The 21,207-nt window shown below is 42.4% G+C and overlaps 1 protein-coding gene across 3 annotated transcripts; it reads right to left on the bottom strand.

Annotated features, from left to right (window-relative positions):
• Positions 1 to 2,119: 2,119 nt before the first annotated feature.
• smarca4a (SWI/SNF related BAF chromatin remodeling complex subunit ATPase 4a) lies at positions 2,120 to 20,827 on the bottom strand. Of its 3 annotated transcripts, XM_016675479.1 has the most exons (35): positions 20,699 to 20,827; positions 19,832 to 19,879; positions 18,609 to 18,872; positions 18,309 to 18,441; positions 16,466 to 16,939; positions 15,830 to 15,928; positions 15,328 to 15,583; positions 13,932 to 14,058; positions 13,668 to 13,841; positions 13,064 to 13,237; positions 12,815 to 12,982; positions 12,687 to 12,737; positions 12,459 to 12,589; positions 12,031 to 12,097; positions 11,825 to 11,937; positions 11,587 to 11,734; positions 11,332 to 11,495; positions 11,177 to 11,243; positions 10,977 to 11,087; positions 10,300 to 10,542; positions 9,874 to 9,987; positions 9,665 to 9,772; positions 9,456 to 9,542; positions 9,330 to 9,376; positions 9,073 to 9,239; positions 7,933 to 8,096; positions 6,844 to 7,071; positions 5,651 to 5,728; positions 5,344 to 5,562; positions 5,005 to 5,264; positions 4,132 to 4,237; positions 3,931 to 4,032; positions 3,721 to 3,856; positions 3,498 to 3,637; positions 2,120 to 2,777 (listed from the first exon to the last, which is right to left on the bottom strand). In XM_016675479.1, exons 3-35 carry the CDS (start codon positions 18,828 to 18,830, stop codon positions 2,745 to 2,747), a joined length of 4,911 nt encoding a protein of 1,636 aa, XP_016530965.1. In that variant the 5' UTR covers positions 18,831 to 18,872; positions 19,832 to 19,879; positions 20,699 to 20,827; the 3' UTR covers positions 2,120 to 2,744. The 3 variants fall into 3 exon arrangements, with proteins under 3 accessions (XP_016530965.1, XP_007560396.1, XP_007560395.1); XM_007560334.2 differs by lacking the exon at positions 19,832 to 19,879 and having other exon boundaries at positions 12,687 to 12,734; XM_007560333.2 differs by lacking the exon at positions 19,832 to 19,879 and having other exon boundaries at positions 20,699 to 20,826.
• Between the last annotated feature and the right edge of the window lie 380 nt (positions 20,828 to 21,207).

Consider the following 21,207-nt stretch of genomic DNA (forward strand, 5'->3'; position numbering starts at 1 on the left):
AAAAAAAAAAAAAAAAAAAAAAAAAAAAAAAAAGAAAAAAGAAAAAAAAAAAAAAAAAAAAAAAGCAAAAGAAAAAACTCTTTGATTCAGTAGCTGTTTTTGCAGAGATATATGCATTAGGAGCTAGAAAAAAATGTACATGGTAAGATTTTGATTTTTTGTAATGAATTGCTTTAATTCACTTCTAGAAAATAAGCAAACGTATCAGGTGAGAAGTGACAAAAACAACGAGCAATTACAGAAAGCGAAGGGAGAAAAGTACAAATTCATTACCCAGAAGCGACGGCGGGGTGTGGACTGAAAGGGTCTGAATTTGGGGCGATAAACTGGGGTTCTGCTTGCAGAGTTGAGGTTCCTTTAAACGGCCTCAGACACTCTGCAGACCCGGCTCTGTGTTTGTTCAAGTGCTGAGGCATGTGCTCCGAGACGGTGAAGAAGGAGAGGGGCGTGTGGGTGTGTGAGGGGAGGAAATATTCCCTGCAAAATTCTTTTTTTTTTTCCCCAGGAAAGTTGAGCCTGTCAGTTGAAGTGTGGTCTCACTCAATGCAGTTATAATTACGGCATTAAAATTAATTTATGGTTTTTAATGATTTAATCCGACCATTTGGAGAGGAATGGCTTTTAGAAGCAAGAATCAAACAAGTTGGAAATTATTAATTTTTCCTCCTTTTTCTCCCCACACATGGTCAAAATTATAAGTTTTAAAAATAAGTACAGTGGTTCTCAAAAGAGGACACACCCCAAACTGTCTGGTTTTTAGGTTTTAAAAATGAGACCATCATAAATCACATTTAAACATTTTCGTTTTGCAATGGGACAGACGGTCATGTTCACCGGAAAATATCAGACTTCAGTTCACACCGACTGCAGAGAATCTGGTTAATGTGAAGTGAAGTTCAGATGATTTATCTCATTACATGAAGGCATTATTCACGTAATAGTAGCTTCGTTTCCATTACAAATGAGCACAAAACTTTGTCAATATTCTGCTAATGTCAGCAAACAAAAAAAAGAACTGCAAATGTGGTGTTTCCATTAAATAAGAAACGCAATAAAAAACAAACGTGAATAAGTAATTAAAAAACATGTAGCGAGATCCTCCACCTACAACTTCCTGTCGTGGTCTTCTTCGTAGTTTGTGCCAGTGACAACATCCAGTTGTTGATCATGGGACTGTTGTGACGCAAAAAGTTCTTCAAATAAGCCAATTTCGATATGGCAACCCTCTCCACCAAAAAAAAAGGAAAAAAAAAACTTTCACCTTAAGAGTCAAAACATTTTATCAAAAAACAAGTTATTTTTTTAAACTGTGGTGTGTCCATTAAGTGAATTTATTTTCAAAATGTCAAATTTCGCAATTATAGTCAATGGAAATGCAGAGTAATAAAATATTTTTATAAAAGTGTTAGGAAAATGGGACTTAAACTGGTCGTCGGAGTAGCCAACAGCATTTTCACAGGAGCTCCAGCAGTTTTGTTCTGTGTGACAGAAATCATCTGGAGTCCGCAGGTCTCAGCTGAGAACTGGGGAGTCCTCTTTCAACAGAAAGTAACTGAGCCTGCTGTGAAAAGTTAAGAACGACTGAGAAAAAGGCGAAAGAAACGATGAGGACGAGAGGAGGCTCTCATGGGGCCCCCTAGTGGACAGATGGAGTCAATGCAGGGAGAAGTCTGTACCAAAAACCAAACTGAAGCTTTCAGGCCTTTTCAGTCGTTGCTCCAAAACTATTCAGCAAAATGGTAAACTTTTCAAACTCTGAAATTTCCACGTCTTATTTTCTACCTACAATGGCCCTAATAGGTTGTTGTACATAATTGATATATAGTATTTTTTACAACAGTCGAAAGTAACAGTTACTTTATTGTGCTCTAAAATGAGACTATGTGACTGGAAAACAGAAAATACTGCCTTTTAAAAATGCTGTTAGATTGCAATCTGTGTTTTATTTTTAATAATGATTTTATTTCATTATTGGTCTTGGTTTGTTCTCTGTATCCCCCCCCAACATATACTTCATAAATAAAACAAATGTGGTTCATTCACTAATGCTCTCCAACAATCTGTAAATTACATCCGGTGACTTCTGAAGACGACAGAGAGACGCAACAGATCAGGCGTATTAACGGATGAGTTGAGATGTCTTTATTGTACTTTATGGAATCCAGTGACAGTGACACGAGAAAAAGGTCCTGTCCCCACGCTCCCCTTTACTAAACGTGACCTGAGAAGGAGGAGGCGGCGGCGGGACGGACCGAGTTCCCGTCCTCGTCATTAAATTAAACAGCGAAGACACATCCAGGCGCATTTCCACAAACATGCATCCAAAAGGGACTTCAAGGAATGCAGTACACTTTGTCTCAACGAAGAAGACGACAAAAAAATGTATGTCAATTTGAATTATAATTAAAAAAAAAATAAAAATAATAATAATAAAAAAAGAAAGAATTAACAACAAAAACCACAGCTGCTTTGTTTGCCCGTGATCTGTCCATGATGACTCGGGCTCTGTCAAGGTTTCACTTACAGGAAAAAGAAAAGAAAAAGACACTACCGTTCATTATGGGACATGGTTTAAATATGAAATAGATGGTCCATAGCGTTCATATTTTTTAATTAATGGTATACTTAAATGCTGACTGTGACACTAAAAATCAGCTCGTCTAGGTAAAACTAGGCCTCTCCTCTGGTCGCCTCCCTGCTGCGTCTAGTGAAATATAAAGTCAAGTGTAGCGACGGGATTCGCTTCAGTCGTCCTCACTGCCACTGGCTGAGCGCTCCTGCAGAGAGAAACAAGATATTTACTGCTTTCCATACAAAACAAACTGAACACATAGATTTATGTTAAACTGTAAACAAATAAGAAATGTTCAACATGAGCCCAGTCTTTTCCTCACTCACATTCCTACAGATCTCAATCCACGTTAAGATGGAAATACGACTTCCTGCACATTTACAGCAGCTAATTGAACAGGGAAGGAAGGAAGAAAAAATGAAAGGGCAAAAGAAATTCAGAGTGAAAGGCAGAAAGAAAGAGAGAGGGAGAAAGGAAGAAAAGAAAAAAAGAGAAGGAAAAAAAACGAAAGGTCTAAGGGGAGAAAGAAAAAGAACAATGCAAAAAGAAAAAGACAGAGGACAAAGAGAGGTGAAAGAAAGGAATAAAGAGAGAAAAGCTGATACAGAAAGAACGAAAGGAAGAAAGAAAGAAAAAAGAAAAAAAAAGAGAAAGTAAGAAAGAACGAACAAAAGAAAATGCAGAAAGAGAAAGCAAAAGAAAGACGAGTGGAACGAATGAAGGACAGATGATAAGAAGGATACAAGAAAAAAGTGCAGAAAGGAATGAAAAATGGGAAAAAGGAAGCAAAAATAGGAGGAGGAAAAGAAAAAACATGGAGGAAGGAAAATAAGGACATCAACTCTGGGAATAGTTTCCTGTCCTACATTTTCTTTTCCCTCTCATATCCCAATCAGGTTAACCCTGTCTCCAGCGTCTCCCTCACCTCCTCCTGCTCGTCCTCGCTGTCGTCGTCGCTGACAACGGGTTTGGCCCGGGAGCCGCGGCCCCTCCGCCTCTGACTTTTGCCCCCTCTGTCGCCCTTCTCCTTCCGGCTCAGCTTGATCTTCACCTTCACCGATCGAGCTGAAGGGGACAAAACACAAAGATGTGAAGAAAAAACAACAAAACGATGCTTCTCTCTCTTTCTCTCTCTCTCTCCTCCTCACATTCAGACTCTGAGCCTTCATCCATCTCCTCTTCCTCCTCCTCCTCGCTCTCCTCTCCCTCGCTCTCGTCGTCTTTCTCGATCTTCTGCCTCACGCTGGTGAAGACGGACTGGAGCACGATGGAGTCCTCGTAGATCTGGAAGAGTCACAGTTGACGCTTTTAAAATCGGGACGGGAAAACAAGCCAGACGGGTTTGCGGTGGATCTCACCAGAGAGCCCTCCAAGTTGAAGGTCTGGGCGTTCTGACACAGCAGCATCACGTCCTTCTCCAGGTCGTTGAGGTTGCGGTACTTGTGGCTGCGGATCCGCTCCTGAAAGCAGCAGGGAGGGGCGGAGAGAGTGAATGGGAAGAGGAGCCAAGAGGAGCGAAGAGGAGCGAAGCGCGAAGCCGTTCCGTGTTTCTTCCTCACCTTGATCTTCTTGAAGTCCACCGGTTTGCGGATCAGCTCGTAGTACTCCGGCAGCTCCTTGCGAGACGGCAGCTGGATGAAGACTTCACTCAGCTGGCGGCCATTACTGTGGGGAGAAAACCAGAGCTTCAGCCTCGAGCGTGGAAAATGACCGGTCTGGGTCGGTTGGGACCAAAACAAGAGAGCCAACATGTCGGCAAGAAAAAAACAAAAATGACAGAATGTCGGGTGGCGAAGGGTGTCGGCCATGTTACTTGTGGACTGTGTTGTAATTTACTTTCTTAATTATTGTTGTTCTAGAGAAATCTGTAGACCAGAAACCCGAATAACTGGAGATTGGAATCGGTCACAAACACCTCGGTTTTGACTAGACCTGTTGCGATAAATTCTGTCCCAGAAGTTATCGCGATAAACGATGATATTGTTGATTTGATACCATTTTCAGGGACTATGTTGATAATTACATAATAATACAAGAACATATTGTCAGAGATCAATAAACTTCAAATTGTAATGAATATTTAACACTAGATTTGGAAGACATTATAAATAGAAATAATAAAAAAAAACAACTGAAACAACAAATAAAATGAATCATGAAGTCTCTGTAAATAAAACTGCCATTCGAAAAAAAAAAAGGTCTGGCTGAGACCAAAGCACCAGACTGAAGACTTTTATCGTCCAGTTTTTAGTAGAAAGAGAGAGAAAAGAGAAAAACTATAAATCAAGCAAATGGAAATTATTGAACTTCTTTTAATTTATCATGTAATTTTTTGCAGCAGTTCTAGTTCTGAGCTCCAGATACTTCAACACGTGAACGTTGGTAACGATCACGAGGTTTCCTCTGACTCGGGGGCGTTCCGCCGGTCTTACCCGTCCTTGTATTTGACGACGGCGTCGACGATCTTCTTCATCTTCTTGGTGAGGGTCGGCGGGTTGGGGGAGAGCTTCTCCGCCGGCGGCCGGCCGCGTTTCTTGGCCTTCTTCCCGCTGTCGTCCTTGTCCCGGCCACGGTGGCTGGAGCTGGGCGTGGCCGGGCTGCCGTCGTGGTCGCGCTCTCTCTTGCGTTTCCTGGTCGTCTTTTTGTGCCGCACCTCCTCCTCTATGTCCTCCAGGTTTCCTTCTTCTATGGCCTAAAGAAGGAGCAGGGCGGTGAGTCAGAAGGTCGTCTCCGAACCCGTTGTGAACCCTCGGAGGTTTTCTCTGTCCCACCTTGAGCCACTGCTTCTCGGTCAGCGAGTCGCTGTAGTCCACCTCCTTGCGCTGACGGGAGCCGCGGCCGAACATCTTCTCCTCCTCCTCCTCGCAGGTCAGCCTCTCCACCTCGGCGTCGTCCTTCAGTATCCAGCCTGGCATGTCGTCCTCCTCCATCAGGCGTGGCTTCCTCTTGGGGTTGCGGGCGTCCTCGCGGCGCCTGTCCAGGTCCATTCGCTGCAACCCAAACGGGGCAGATTAGAATCCAATTCCGCAAATATCAGTGACTAATCTGCAAAAAAAAGAAAAAAGAAACTAAACTTACCATGAAAAGCTCAAACTCTTCTTCACTTCTTGCAATCATCTGATTGACGGTCTCATCGTCTGGCACCTCGTCCTCCTCCTGCAAGGAAAAAGATTTTTCTTTCATTTCCTGCTCAGGGTTTCTGCACATTTCACAAACTCAAACTTAAGGATCTTTAAGACGTTTATCACAACCGTTATGAATGAAACTGAAGACCTGCATCACAGCAGAGATTTGTGATGAAGACCAAGATGTTTTGCCAAAAATGCACATAGAATCATATGGAATGGCACCCCAGGGCGGCGGTAACTTGTTATTAATTTTCTTTTTACGCAAAAACGTTAGCTAGTTAGTTAGCAAGGATGTATTAGCAGCTAGTTAGCTGTGTTTATTTTCACCCCGATTGATGATGACTTGTTTGTTATTCCATGTGTGTCGAATCCAACACACACGACTGACATAAAAAAAGCTAGCTTGCCACTGACCAGCTAACTGGAAGCTAATTAATGCTAAGCTCAACTGGCTCGAGCCACAGAATGGACAGAAGATGTCTGGACACAACTCAAATGTTTTCCTGACAGAAAAGTCCAGTGAGAAAAATAAACTGCATGCAATATATGTGAGTAAATAGTCCTGCCAGGACAAAATTTAAGACCTGTGATTAGCAAATTTAAGGCCAACTTATATCTTTTTAAATGGATTTAAGAGATTTTAAGGCCTTGATTTTAACTATGTAAATTTAAGACTTTTTACAGCTTTATTTTTTAAATTAAGCCTGTCGCAATAAGCAATTTATCCATTAATTGCTTGCTAAATTAAATGTAAGTTCACATCATAATATATTTTCAATTAAAATATTTCTTACAGAGATGTTATAATCCATTTTATTTCTGGTTTCAGTTGCATTTGGTTTTTATTTCCATTTTATTTATTGATTTTAGATATTTAAAATATCTTACAATTTCAAAGCGAAGTTTTCTTCACAAAGTTAAAGCATAAAAGTCTGAAAGGACAAACATTCGTTATTATGCCATCGTTATAATACTTGAAAATGGTGTCAAAACGACAATATTATCGCTTATCGCAATAATTGCTGGGACAATTTGTCATCTGGCAAAATTTCTTATTGCATCAGGCCTCCTTTAGATAGATGCTATCAGACTTAAGACTTTTTAAGTATGAACAGACGCCTCGCGGTAAGACCAGCTCCTGACCTCGTCCTGCTCCTCGTGCTCCAGGATGGCCTGCAGGAAGGCTCGCCGCTCGTAGCCGGAGGACTTCTGGTCAAACATGCCGGCCTGGATGACCTTCTGGTCCACGTTCAGCTTGTACTTGGCTGCCGCCAGGATCTTCTCCTCCACACTGTTGACGGTGCAGAGGCGGAGCACGCGCACCTCGTTTTGCTGCCCGATGCGGTGCGCTCTGTCTTGAGCCTGAAGATCCTGTGACGAAAGAGCAAAGAACATCGGTTCAGACATGAGAAAAAAACTGAAGTCAGAACAAGACGGATTTAAAACGGAGCCTTGGATTAGTTAACAACCTATTGTGTCATCCTGGACTTGTTGCCATCAAATGTCGTCTCTGCTGCCTGAATATTGAGCTGTTAGCATGTCATGAGATTGTCATGCTGAAGCCTCTCATACCAAAAACATCTTGGTTATTATTATTATTATACCAGCGCTGTGTAATTTTATTGATTCCACAATATTTCTTGATTTTTTTCCTCAGAAAGTATCAATTTTTCACCTGTGAGTATCGATACATTAAAGCCTACTTTGAGTTTTATGTAATATTTACATGAATTAAATGACGGCTATGACACACAGCATTTTTTACCCAGTTGCATATGTACATTAAAAAAATCACATGGAACAACCAAGTAACAATTAATTAAATAAAGAAATGGATAAATTGCATTATCTAATATAAGTGAATAAGACAAAAAGTTTCCTTTTCTGCATGACCAAATACACAAAGCAATTAACATTTAAACAAAGCAAATGTAGAACAAAAACAACATTTATTACGCCACTATTGCACCATCAGTTCAATCAAAGTTCATGGATCAGTCACAAAATGTCACCAAAATCACTCTGTCCCTCTAAAACCTCAGAAAATCTTAATGTATTGAATCATATCAAATCGTATCGTTTGCTGAATACCGTGATGTATATCGTATCGTGAGCGGAATATTATCGTGAGATCAGTGTATCGCCTTATATTGCACCATCTTCCCCAGCGGTTATTACTGTTGCCCAGCAGAATGATTGGTTTAGACCACTTCCTGTGATCCTGGGCTTCACCTGGTGAGGGTTCCAGTCGCTGTCGAAGATGATGACGGTGTCGGCAGACTGCAGGTTCAGCCCCAGACCTCCTGCCCTGGTGCTCAGCAGGAACACAAAGTACTCCGAGGCCGGGTCGTTGAAGGTTTTCAGCAACATGCCACGGTCTTCTGCTTTGGTGGTACCTGAGGGGCCAGAAATAAAAACGTGCTGCAAAAATGCAAAAATAAAAATACATCCAAATTCCAACAGAGGGTTGATGAAGGAACATCGTTCTGAACATTTTCAGCTATTTCTCATACTTTTTTTTTTTTATCACTTCTGCTTTACTCTTTTTTTTTATTCTGTTTTATCTAATGATTTTCACACTAATCCGGTAAGGATTGAAGAGAAAAGTGGTTTCACTCCACATTACATTACATTTATTTTATTTATTACATTTTCTCTGAATAAACCTAAAGATAGTACGGTTAATTTACTAGAGTAATTAACGCTAAAAATAATCCCATATGCACTCATTAAAAAGTGAGAGATTTAGTTCAGATTTTAATTTTATTTTAAAGGATTTGAATTCAGGAATTTTGGCCAACTGACAATTATTTGCATACAGTATTTGCTCTACAGCCTATCCACCCACACTAGGTCAGGCCTCCGTTTGAATTAATTAAGATAATAATAAAAATAAAATTAATAATAACAACACTTTCTTTTGTTCAAGCATAGCACAGAATGATAAATAAAAAAACATTTATTGCATTAATGTGGTGATGAACTTCTTGGATGTTACAGACTCTCACCTTAGCTTTCAGCCACATTTTTTCCTTCCACTCAACTTTCTATCAATTTACACTGGATGCAGAACGTTTTAACCAGCAATGACCTTCCAGTTTCCCATTGATCATGCATTACATAACATAACCTATGTTTAGTTTTAAAATAAAAATGATCTTAATTCAATACATATCTGAGGAACTGAATTTTGATTTTCAACACCTGCAAGTCATGTTCACTCAAATTAATGTTCAAACTGTATTGATCTGCATTTAATAAATCTTTGTATTATGATTTCTTTTTGTATTCAATTCCTAGAAACAAAAACAAACCTTTTGACGTCACAAGGTTTATTTTTGCACATAAAGTAACTTTTTTTTATTTTCATACCATCCAAACGCAGGTATTTGAAGTTGCGGTAAGCGAAGTAGTCCTCCATGATGGTCATGAGCGACGTCATCTGGCAGAAAAGCAGCACTTTGTGTTTGGTGGCTCTCAGCTTGGGCAGGATGCGATCCAGCAGCTCGAACTTTCCCGAGGCACGGTACAGATCAGGTCTAACAAAAAAAACCCCCAACAAAAAACAGTTAGTCGTCATATCTACATACACATTCCTGCGCAAGGAATGAGAGTTTAGTTGTAAGTACCCAGTCACGATTCCTCCGGAGAAGCCGAGATGCTCGGAAAAGGACTCCTACAAATAAAATGTAAACTTTAGTATTCCAGAAACGTTGGTGCGTTTACAGAACGTCACTGCTGGTGCAGCTTCGTGCCTCGATGTGCTGGAACATGTAGGGGTGGTTGCAAATCTTCCTCAGCTGCATGATGGTGTTCATCAGCGTCTTCGTCCCGCCTTTACCCTGAAAACATAAAAGAACTTTATGCAGAACCAACTAAACAAACTAAAATTGAAACATTTTTAAAGATTTTCCTGATTTTATTAAGATAAGATTTTATTTTTTTTACAAAACGACGGCGTTACCTTCTTGTCTTTTTCCGAGCCGTCGGTCAGCAGAACGCCTTTGGCCTGCATATGGCGGTACAGAACTCTCTGCAGGGCCGACATGTCGCACTTGATCACGTACTCCACCTGCAGCGACAGATGAGGGGAGATTAAAAAAAAACCAAAACACATGCTAGAACATAAAAAAACCCTCAGGTTTTCTATGGTTTTCATGTTTCTATGGTTACCTTCTCTGGCAGCTGGGCCTCCACCTCTTTCTTAAGCCGGCGCAGCAGGAACGGGCGGAGCACCTTGTGCAGACGTCGGATGATCAGGATGGTCTCCTCTTCATTCAGGTCCACCTTTGTGGTCAAACGACATTTATTAGCTTTTTATACGCTCTGCTAATCTGGAGCAAACGTCCAAAACGCCTTTGAATCAAAGCTAAAAACCAAATGTGTGAGTGTTTGATTAATTGGTCCTCATCCTGAGTGGGTTAGCATTTATGCTAAATGAATGCAATAACTATTGAATAGAGACTAAAACACATTAAAAGTTGATATTTCTTCATATATTTTGTAAAATAGTCAGCGGGCTTTCAAAGGGGGCCCCCAGCCTGAGGCTGATGCCGTCTGGGGGCCACGGCCTGTTAAAGTTTGGTAAATCTGACCGACCTTTTCCCCAGTCATGGCGAACGGAGCGTTGAACCACTGCTCGAAGGTGCTGCAGCTCTTGAAGATGGTGGGCAGCAGGAAGTTGAGCAGGGCCCAGAGCTCGGGCAGCTTGTTCTGCAGTGGCGTCCCCGTCAGCAGGAGGCGCCGCGGCGCCAGGTAGTGCGTGTTCAGGACCTGTGTCAGCTTGCAGTGGTGGTTCTTCATGCGGTGGCCCTCGTCCACGATCATGTACTTCCAGCGGATCTGCGGGGAAACAATGTCAGAGCAGAGCAGGGCGGAGCGGAGCGGAGCGGTTTGTGACCTTTAGATTTCAACGTTATGACTCTGTACAAAGTGCTGCAAGTGTGAAGACCCACATTTACTGGTTCTGGACTCAAAATCATTGTTATTATTATTAAAAAAAAATCTGTTTCAAGGTTTCGATTTACTTTTTTTGTACGTTTGTCTTTTTTTAAGTAAAATGGACAAAACTGTCAGTTTGCAGACGGGACAAACTAGTAGAGACACAAACTAAAAGACTTTCAGCCAGAGTTGCTTCTACCTGCTATTAGAGACTGGATACAAATACAATCCACATTTTTTAAATGCTTGTTAAAAGAAAAAAAAAATCTAGAAAACCAAACAGTGCCTTGCATTATCCTACTGAATAACTGTGTGCAGAAACGGACTGCCGTTACCTTGGCTAAGACCTGCTTGTCTTTGATGATGTACTCGTACGTGGTGAGCAGCACGTTGAACTTCCCGCTCCGCAGGATGGGAACGAACGAGCGGCGAGCCTGTGGGGAGCCCTGGAAGGGACCGGATCGCGTTCAGGAAACAGAACCAGAACCAGAACCGTTCACCAGGTGGAGGAAGCGGTAACCGAGCAACGCCTTACCTTGTAGGAGACTTTCACAACGGATGGGGCCCATTTGTCGAACTCGTACACCCAGTTCGATAAAGTCCTGAAAGAGAAGAGATTGCTTTGTGTCGGGAAGAGACACCCGGACAGCCGTCGCCGTGAAACGTTAATCTGGTCACGCCGAGACTTACGAGAGCGGTACGATGATGAGGAAGGGCCCGTTGATGCGTTTGAGCTCCATGAGGTACGTGATGAGGGCGATGGTTTGGATGGTCTTCCCCAGGCCCATCTCGTCGGCCAGGATGCCGTTCAGGTTGTTGTTGTAAAGCGACACCAGCCACTCCAGACCTTTAATCTGACGGTCGGAACAGTTAGCTCCGCCCCTCCTGTTTTTTTTTTGTTTTTTTTTAAACCAGCCGAGTCGCGGTCGGCGGTGGACGCTTTACCTGGTACTGCTTGAGCATCCCGTTGACCATCAGAGAGGACTGCTTGTCCACTTTCTCCGTGACGGCGTGCGCCACGGCGTAGTACGACTGCAGGCCTCGGTTGAAGCTGGCGCTGCCATATTCGTCGTCGACGTCCTGCTTGGCGTGCCTGGGAGTGAAAACAGCAACTCGAGTGAAAAGCGAGTCGTCGACATGTAAAAATGCACCAGAGGAGGCGGAGCTAAGCGTTAGCAGTTACTCGATGATGTGCTGGACGTCCACTTCCGAAACGTCTTCGCTGTCGGGGTCTGGAATCTTCTTCTTCTCCTCGGATGTAGCCGTCGTGGGCTGAGGCTGGTCCTCCGCGTCGTCCTGGCAACAAGTTTTTAGTTGTTTTTTTTTTTACAGTGAGCACCAGGAGCGAACGCCTTTTACTGTGTTTTATTTGGAGGCAGAGGATACTACCTCATCTTCCTCGTCTTCGTCTTCTGAGCCGCTGTCCTCGCTGTCTGAACGCGGCGCCACTTCGTAGCTGCAGGGAAAACGCAACGTTCCGTTATAAAAGCGAACGCAAAAGCAAACTGATTTGATAAGAACCGATGAATCGATCAATCAGCCAATATTTCCTCAGCTGGTCACTGAATACGTCCAAACTGAAAACCCTTTGGCCAGTTTTGGAGCTCAACCCACTAAACATTTGTTATTTAGGCAGTTTACAATAAACATCAGATTCAAAAATATTTAGCAGAAATGCACCAAACCAATTCCAATTTCCGATTTTGATTTATCATGCCGTGTCAAACACCTTGGAAAGAAAACTGAAATAAGACGTAATCATATAAAAAGTTTGCCTTTTTTTCCCCCCTAGAAAACAACCACGCCATGATAATTACCCAGGGTTCATTTCCAACCAGGCTTCCAACTGGCCAGCCTTGGGTGCGTCGACGCCTGTCAGGATCTTTCCGCTGTCCACGTGGATGACCTTCACTGGCAGGTCGCTCATCTGACTGGTTTCGTCTAGAGGCTGATAGAAGAGAGAAGAAGAAGAATCAAAACGCTGAGCTGGTAAAGGGGACGGTGGCCCATAGGGAGCAAACAAAGATTTTCCTTTAAGCTCTCACCTCTCCATCAGGTCCCATAGCAGGCGCACCGCCTTCAACAGCATCTGGCTTCTTAAAACAAACACAGAATTATCGTGAGAAACACCATCACAACCTCAAGTTCAGACATTACCAGAGGCGACATTAACCTTCTTTTTCTTCTTCTTCTTCTTCTCCTTGAGAGCTTGTGCCGCCTTGTGGGCGCGCACCAACTCGGTGAGGTTGGCCACGTATTCGTCGGTCTGCTGCAGCAGGTAGGCCAGGCGTTTGTCTTTCTTCTGGTCAATGAGCTTCCGGTAGCCCTCCTCATCCTCAGCCTGGGGGAATGTTCAGAGGGAGCTCAACCCGGACTTATCGGACCATCAGGTGTTTGGATTAAAAAAAAAAAAAAGTCTCACCATCAGCCTCCGCATTCTCTCCTTTTCGATGCGCTCGTTCTCCTTCTTCTGTTCACGCTCGGTGTTGGCGTGGTAGGTAGCCACAGCCTTGGTGGCCTTCTGGATCTTGGCTGTGATGGAGCGGTGGTATTCTTTAAAGTCCTTGGCATGCTGCAGGATGCTGTTGAGGTATTCCTGTCAGGAGAAAGGCACAAACCAATCCTATGGTTCATAAAAATTCATCATGATCGCAATCAGACTTAAAATCCCAGAGTTCTCATGTTTTTGATAGCTAACTAGCCAGATACATAGCTAGTATGCTAACCAGTTAGATAGCTAGTATGCTAGCCAGAAAGTTAGCTAGTACGCTAGCCAGTTAGATAGCTAGTATGCTAACCAGATACATAGCTAGTATGCTAACCAGTTAGATAGCTAGTATGCTAGCCAGAAAGTTAGCTAGTACGCTAGCCAGTTAGATAGCTAGTATGCTAACCAGATACATAGCTAGTATGCTAACCAGTTAGATAGCTAGTATGCTAGCCAGAAAGTTAGCTAGTACGCTAGCCAGATAGTTAGCATATACACATCCACCAGCTCCAGCATTAACTGATGAAAGCTTCTCTACCTGGTGTTTCTGGCGACGTTTTCGCTCTTGTTCGATCTTCTGCTGTTTCTCCAGTTTCTCTGTGATCCGGGCCTCTCGTAGAGACTGACGCTTGCTGCGCTTGTAGGCTTTGGCGTTCAGGGCGGTTTCCAAAGCTGTGTCCCGACGCATGCAAGCCACCACCTCTTGACGCAGCTGTAGGCAAAAATCCCCCAAATAAATAAAAAATTAAATAACTTGCTAGGAACTAATTGTGATGGTAAAGCCAGTATTGTAACGGTGTACCTGTCTCTGGAATGTAAGCAGCCTCAGAGCCTTGAGCTCGATGGTGGCCTTGGTCCTCAGATCACCGGCAAGTGAGCCAGGCAGATGCTCCAGCTCCTGGATGCGGTGAACAATACGAGCTTGAAGCCTGAAACAAAGAAGCACCAACTAATTTTTTCCATTTTCGGTACAACAACGAAGGCCCGAATTTTCTGTAGCATTGGAAAAGTCTCTAAACTTAAGAGTTTTAGAACCGTCCATGATTTGGACAGTAATCTTGGACGAACCTACATTTACTAAACTTTATTGTGCTTCTTGTTCTGCATATTCCCGCTGTGCAGCTGTTATCTTCTCTACAGCAACACCTTGTGGTCAGTATGAGTTGCAGGTGTAAACCAACGCACAAAAACACCAAGCTGTTCTTTTTAGCTCCTTACTTTTTGTTCAAAGAAGACTCAAGCACAACTTCATTCACAAAACTTCTGCCTAAATCTGTTGGAACAAAATTACATTTTACAAATAAGCAAAGCTTGAAGAACTGTTAAATGTGACTGATGTTGGTTGTGGAACATCAGTGAAGAGCTTTTTAAGTGTTTCTCTGCGTTGTTTTGTGGTGAGTTCTGTTGATGTGTGTTGTTCTTAGAACGGCTCAAAATAACCTGCATGACAAGCAGTCGTTCAACATAACTGACATGCCGACGCAGAAGGTGTTACTGTGTAGTCTGTTTGCTTAGAGACGATCCGGTTCGCTCCTAATAAAAATGTCCAATGACAGCAGAAATGCTTGGAAAAAAGGTACTTTTTTCTCCCCATCAATTTTTCTTTTTTCAAACATCTTTTATACATTTTTACTTTTTAAATATTTTTTTACTTTTTATTTTTTTTAATCATTTTCACTGCAGTTTTTTTTCTCCTTCATGTTTCTTTTTATATGTTTTATATTTATTATTTTCACACCTGTTATTTTCTCTTATTTTTAACATATATATTTTCACTTCCATTCTTTTACTATTTGTTCTACTTCTTATGTTTATTTTTATTTACTTACTACTATCAGCTGACTGCAATTTTTATTTACCTTTATTTTTTCTAGGCATTTTTCTTGTTTTAAACAAATCACTGTCATTTTTTAAAAAACTGTTTACATTTTATAGTTTTTATTCTAACAAATAGTTTTAATTTTTTTTTATAAATGTTATTATTCATTTATTATTTTCACTGCTTTTTTTACATTCTATATATTTTTTCCTCTTTTTTTTTTATTCATTCAATATTTTCGTTACCGTTCATTCTTGTGTCTTTACGCTACAGTTCTTACAGAAAAATGAGCCAAAATTGGAATCGACAAGCTGAAGCCGGGAGCCACAGCCATGAGAACGACGTGGATCCGTTCTGCTCCGTATCGGACCCCCCTCACCTGTACTCTCTCTCCTGGAGGATCTCCACCGGGTCCAGCCCGTGGGGCTTCTGGATAGGCGTGATGCGGTTCTGCTTCTGGTGCAGCATCATGGGAGGGAGCTGCGCAGGTTGCCCCGGCGACTGAGTCTGCGGGGGCATCACCGGGGAGGCAGCTGGAGGCACGGACGGCGGAGCAGGTGAGGGTCTGCCGGTGGGCTGGGGGGGAATCAACTTCTGGGGAGGGTTGGATGGGGCAGCGGCGTTCACCATTGGTCCTGGAAGGGAAGAATTGATTTTTAGTTTAGCACATGAAATGAATCGTGATCCATTTCAGACTGTAAGCGGGACATTATCGTAGTTATTTTTCACGTTTTTGTGTCCAGTTTCTTTTCTTAAATCGTCGCTGTTAATTGTCTTTTTCTAACTGAATGTAGATCCCTGAGAAGCATCGTCCTGCTTTGTCACAGAAATGCAGAGGAATAAATAAATAATAAAAACATTAAACATTTGAATGGGCTTACCTTCAGGCCATGATTTGGGTGGTCCGTTGGCAGGCTGGCCTTGCATAGCAGGAGGAACTCCTGCGGGTCCGGGTGGCGCCATGTTGGGACCTACCATCCCTAAAATAAGAAAAAAAAATACAATATTTACCTTCATTTTTATAGATAATCAGTAAGGATGCACCGATCTGCTCTTTTCACTTTTGATACTGATACCAATAATTGCGCTTTAGCATTGGCCGATACCAACCTGATACAGAAAATCAGCTGAATTCACTTAAACCGGTTTTTTTTTTTTAAATCACAGACATAAATGTACTGAGTTACAAATGTATTTGCTTGGTAGCAAAAACAACTGCAACAAACCTTCTTTCAAATGGTTCAGAAAGTTCAATGGGGAATTTATTCTTGCGACAATAAAGCATGATGTCGGTCAAACCACAAAGCATAGAATTAGACTGAATAGATGTGCCCTTATGGATGTGACACTTTGTCACCAATACCTGATATATAATTTTTTTCAATATCAGGGCCGATACAGATATTGATATCGGATCGGTGCACCTTCAATAATATATCTAAAAGTAACCATTTGGGTTCAAAGTTTCCCTGCTACCAAATAAATACCATGTCTTGTGTTGGTCTTCCTTCGCTCACCATGAGGTCTGTTGTAGTTGGTCTGAGCTGGTCCCGGTCCTGGTCCTGGTCCCGGCCCGGGCCCAGCAGCCTGGCCACCCCCAGGCCCAGCGGAGGGCGGCATGTTGGGCATGGGGGGCGGCGGCTGCTGCTGCTGCTGCTGCATCCCAGGCATGGGCCTCTTGCCCTGCACGGCCAGCTGCAGGTGCTCTGGGATCGGGTGATTGCGCGCCAGCATCTTGTAAGCCATGATCTGGGCCCTGAGTTGGTGCAGCTGGTTCTGGTTGAAAGGGGTGGGTCCGCCTGCGGCACCTGGTCCGACCCCTGGCCCCGGTGGTCCACCGGGTCCCGGGGGCCCAGCCCGGTTGGGTTGGCCCATGCTCTGAGCGGGATCCCCGCCGCCCTCCATGGGACTGGCGCCGGGGCCAGAGGGGGTGCCGTTGGCTGGGACGGGGCTGGGTGCGTGCTCCGAGCCGCCCAACGGAGAGGGGTATCCTAGCAACAGCGACAAGACGGTGGAGAGACTTGAATGAGATGTCACAGAAAAAAAAAACAAAGAGGAACTTTTGATTTTGATTTTATCTGAGTTACAAAAACATTTAGTTTCCCCTTTAGGATAAATAAAACATTTTTGAGTTGAGGGACTCCATTAAACTTTTCATCGAGTTAATTGCAGGGACTCTAATTAATTAATTGCATTTTAATTTAAAACCATACAGACAAAATAAGCAACATTCTCAATTGAAAGACTAGTTTTGCTGCTAAATTATTGGATAAATGGACAAATGAGCTCAACAACAAAGATATTTAATGTTTCTCATGTATTATTTATGTTATTCAGCTGCTTTCAGATGTTTCAGGAAACCCCTGATCATTCAGACCTTCTTTAGAAATGTAGACTATGGATGTTGACATTAGCATTGATGATGTTTGTGCTGCAGCTACACGTTTAGCATTAAGATGCTACTTTAAGTTAGTTTGACTCCTTTTGACATGACTTGAACACAACAATGGTCTTTTTTCAGTGTCCAATCAAATCCGTTTTCGAAGCAGAAATTAACCACCAGTGAGCTAAGAAAAGCAGCTTTGTCATCCGTCGCTGTTAGCGGATGTCGCTTGTGCATCAGATATACGCGAATACCAGAAAAAATGGAAATGCAAAGGTTCCGCATGACAGGAAGCTTCGCATCGACACAACAATAAACATAACATGATTCTAAATGGCCTGGTGCTCAATACTTTAAAATATTAAAAACCATAAAAGAAAACGCATAAAAAATACAAAAAATGAAATAGAAATGATGCTAAATGGAATTTTAGTAGCTCATGGCAACAGGAACAAAACCTGTTTTATAACACTTAGTTTTTCAGATTTTTCCTACAAGTTCACAATAATTTTCCACAATTATCACAGAAAATCCCAATAAAACACATGAAGGGTTTGTTATTGTACTAAAATAAACTCAAGGGCTGTGAATACTTTAGCAAGGCGCAGTCGATGCATCTGTGCTTGTTGTTTCCTGAAAGCTAAAGCCCATAAAACACTCCTTCTCTCTGCCAAATCCACACCAGCAGAGGAGGAGAAACAGGTTGGATGGGTTCACACACACAAACATGCACGCACACACACACACACACACACACACACACTCTAAAGCGCCGGTTTCTCCTTGATGCAGGTTGGCAGGATGAAGAGCAGATATTGTCTCGTACTACCTCCAATGTAACAATCAAACCACACAATGATCTGAACTAGAAACTTGCGAGGGGAAAAAAATAATGTTTGAAAACGTGATTGTGTTTACTTACACACATATATATATATATATAGTTAATGAGAAGCTAATAGAGGGAGAGGAGTTACCCTGGGAATGTTGGTCCATTGGGCTGGGGGGCGGCCCCATGCCGCTGTGTCCGCCAGGCCTCATGCCCATACCCTTCATCTGACCATAGCGAGGGTCATCAGGCATCCCCTTATCGTGCATGGGGTCCATTGGCTGTTCCAGATGTTCAGACATAAAGACGAAAATTATCAACTGAGTATTTGAATATTTATCACATGCATATGTTTAACATTATTAATGAGATAAAAGTGTGTTTTAAAAAACACTAGGATAAGAAAAAGCAATTGTTAAAACATAAAAAAAAAAGAAATCATTTATACTTTGTGCATCTGGTGCATGTTGTCCTGAGGATATCCTGAGGGTCCCTGTGGGGGATGGGGGTGGCCGGAGCTGGGTGGTCCTGGGCTGGGCCCCATCATGCTGTGGGCCGAGCCCGGTGAGGGTCCCGGGCTGGGGCCCATCATGCCTCCTGGAGACGGTCCCGGGCCCGGGGAGGGACCGGGCCGCGGCGTCCCTCCCATCGGCGGGTCGGGGGTCGACATCTCTCAAAAGGAGCTGGAAACGCGCAGCGGAAATTTGTACCCCTAAAGAAGAAGAGAAGATTAGAGTGACTAAAAACAAAATAGGTTTATCAAGATTATTGATATAGTGGAGCGCAAAAATAATAGTTAGCACTAAGGCATCAATCTTATCTCTTATTATGTATTTTCCGGGCACATGCTGACATTTTACAAGCATAATCAAGTAGCAGTTAGTTTTAAAAATGCTAAATATATCAAATATGACTTGAAAGAAATTTGACTTTGTAATTTGACACTTTAAATTGGGCCTCTGTCTCTTTAAGAAGGTCCTATTCTTTATGAAACTCCATCTTCAGAAAGTCATATCAGCATCAATCCTCTATTAACCCTTTGACAACGTTTTTAATCAGCATTTCACTAAGAAGTAGCTCCTACAATGAGCTCAAGCAGATGTGGAGTTCCTCCAGGTGTTTGCCAATTGCAGCAGGCTAGTCTGAAGGAGCTCAGTCCACTCTGGTGTTTTGCACAGGTGAATGTTTGTCACGGGAGATTCAAGATTTCTCAAACATGCATTAAAGAATTAAGGAATAAACAGAAATTTTCTCTCTGAATTTATGGTAGGTACTTCTGCAGGTTCTGAACACAAAGATTGGAAAGATGGAAACAGGTTTATAAACTGGCAGATCTAAAGATGGATTTTTAAACTCATACAAATAGCGAATAAAATCTAAAAATGGCTCCATTTTTCCATACTTCTCCATACCTGGAAAATGCTGTCAAAAAAAAAAAAAACATCCATCTTCACAGGAACCCTGTTACCAACAGGCTGATTCTTTCCTACACAAAGTTTCTCCAGATATGAATTTCTGAATACTTTGCGTCAAATAAGTATTTTTTTTTCAGCACACTGCTAAAGAATAATCCACACATCTTTAACACTTAGCTTTAGATTTATTGTAAACATAAATGGAGATGGTTTATGTTTTTAATACGGCCGTGTCCGTTTCTAAACGTCTCCATACCTGTAAACTTGACAGTTGTGGAATGTTGCTGGGGCAACGTAGCTGAATCTACGAGTTCAAGGTTAAAGGAAATGTGATAGAAGTTATTTAAATGTCCCTTTGTGCAACATAACAATAGGCGAACAAACTAAGGGGCCGTTTTTTTTTTTATCCAAATAAGCTACAAACTGACGAGTTTAAGAAATAAAGTCGAGGAAATTTCCCCCTTTCTGCTGCTGCTGTGTTTACATGGACAAGTCGGTGCCTGTTTTCACCCATTTAAACTGTTTCAAACATTGCTAATGTTAGCTAGGCCTAGCCGGCTTTAACAGATAAGGTTACAATGACACTATTTAAACCCTTTGTCTGAACCTCGGCATTGACTAAGTGTTCAACCAGATTATTTATACCAACGGTACACCTAGTTCAGACAAAAATAAGTGTTTAAATATCATAGAAGCTACAAAAACACCGCCCGACTCAGAGCAATTTACCAAAAAACTCTGAAGCAACACATCAGAAGCTGCTAACATGCTAGCGAGCTAGTTCGGCTAGCCTTCCCCGGCCATGCTCTGCCAGGCCAAAAAAGTAAGAAAAACGACGGGTTTTTTGGTGATATATTTGATGCGATGCGGCGACACGTGAAAAGTTGGAGCATCACTCATTGTGGGAGCTGATTGATCCAACGCGCCTCCCGTACTCTTGGCTCACCGCTCCGTACTTCTCCTAAACCAATTTTCATTCATTGCACTGCCGCGCCACTGTAATGTCGGTCAGGCTTTTTCTCTCTAGAAAACCCCCCCACTAAAGCAAAAGCATACCCAAACAAAAGCACTAAAACATAGCTAAAAGTGTCTTCATAGAGACAGAAAGACTTAAAGTACTTACACGAGAGTTTGAATGTTGATATTTGGGTTCTGACCGGCGGCAGCGTCTTTTGGTTTTCCCCCTAACCAGAAACAAAGAGCGACCTACCCGGTTGGTTTTTTTCCTACAACCCCCCCCCTCCCGTCTCCGTCTCTCTGAGCATTGTTGTACGACTCAACAGCGCCCCCTGCCGCGCATGACAGGCCCTGCGTTTACGTGCCCGAAAGAACTAGAAGCTCGTGCCGTGGGGGCCGGGCGGGAGGGGGAGCCCGATTACACATTAATAGGATTTAACCTCACACATTTCTTTAAAACACTAGTTTATTGTGTAATAAACTAATTCGAGCAGCGTTGGAAATTGAAACAAAGGGCCTTTTAGGTTACTGTAGCGAAAGCAATTCTTACTATAACTCGGCTGATAATTAAAATCATAATAGCTTTCTTTTTCTATTAGCTAAATCAGTCTTCAAATAATTATTTTTTTTAACGTTTGGAGAACGTTATATTTACACCAAAACAGATCAGTGTAC

This window comes from Poecilia formosa, unplaced genomic scaffold, assembly GCF_000485575.1.
Source record: "Poecilia formosa unplaced genomic scaffold, Poecilia_formosa-5.1.2 Scaffold114, whole genome shotgun sequence".
NCBI classification, from domain to species: Eukaryota; Metazoa; Chordata; class Actinopteri; order Cyprinodontiformes; family Poeciliidae; genus Poecilia; species Poecilia formosa.

Bases quoted from the DNA above. Each gene is read 5' to 3' on its own strand.
- smarca4a (XM_016675479.1), bottom strand. From the start codon at position 18,830: ATGTCGACCCCCGACCCGCCGATGGGAGGGACGCCGCGGCCCGGTCCC. The intron at 11,496-11,586 runs GTAAAGCGTCCA...TCCGACCGTCAG, and splicing joins GGATGCTCAAGCAGTACCAG to ATTAAAGGTCTGGAGTGGCT. The intron at 8,097-9,072 runs GTATGAAAATAA...CTGGCCCCTCAG, and splicing joins CAAATACCTGCGTTTGGATG to GTACCACCAAAGCAGAAGAC.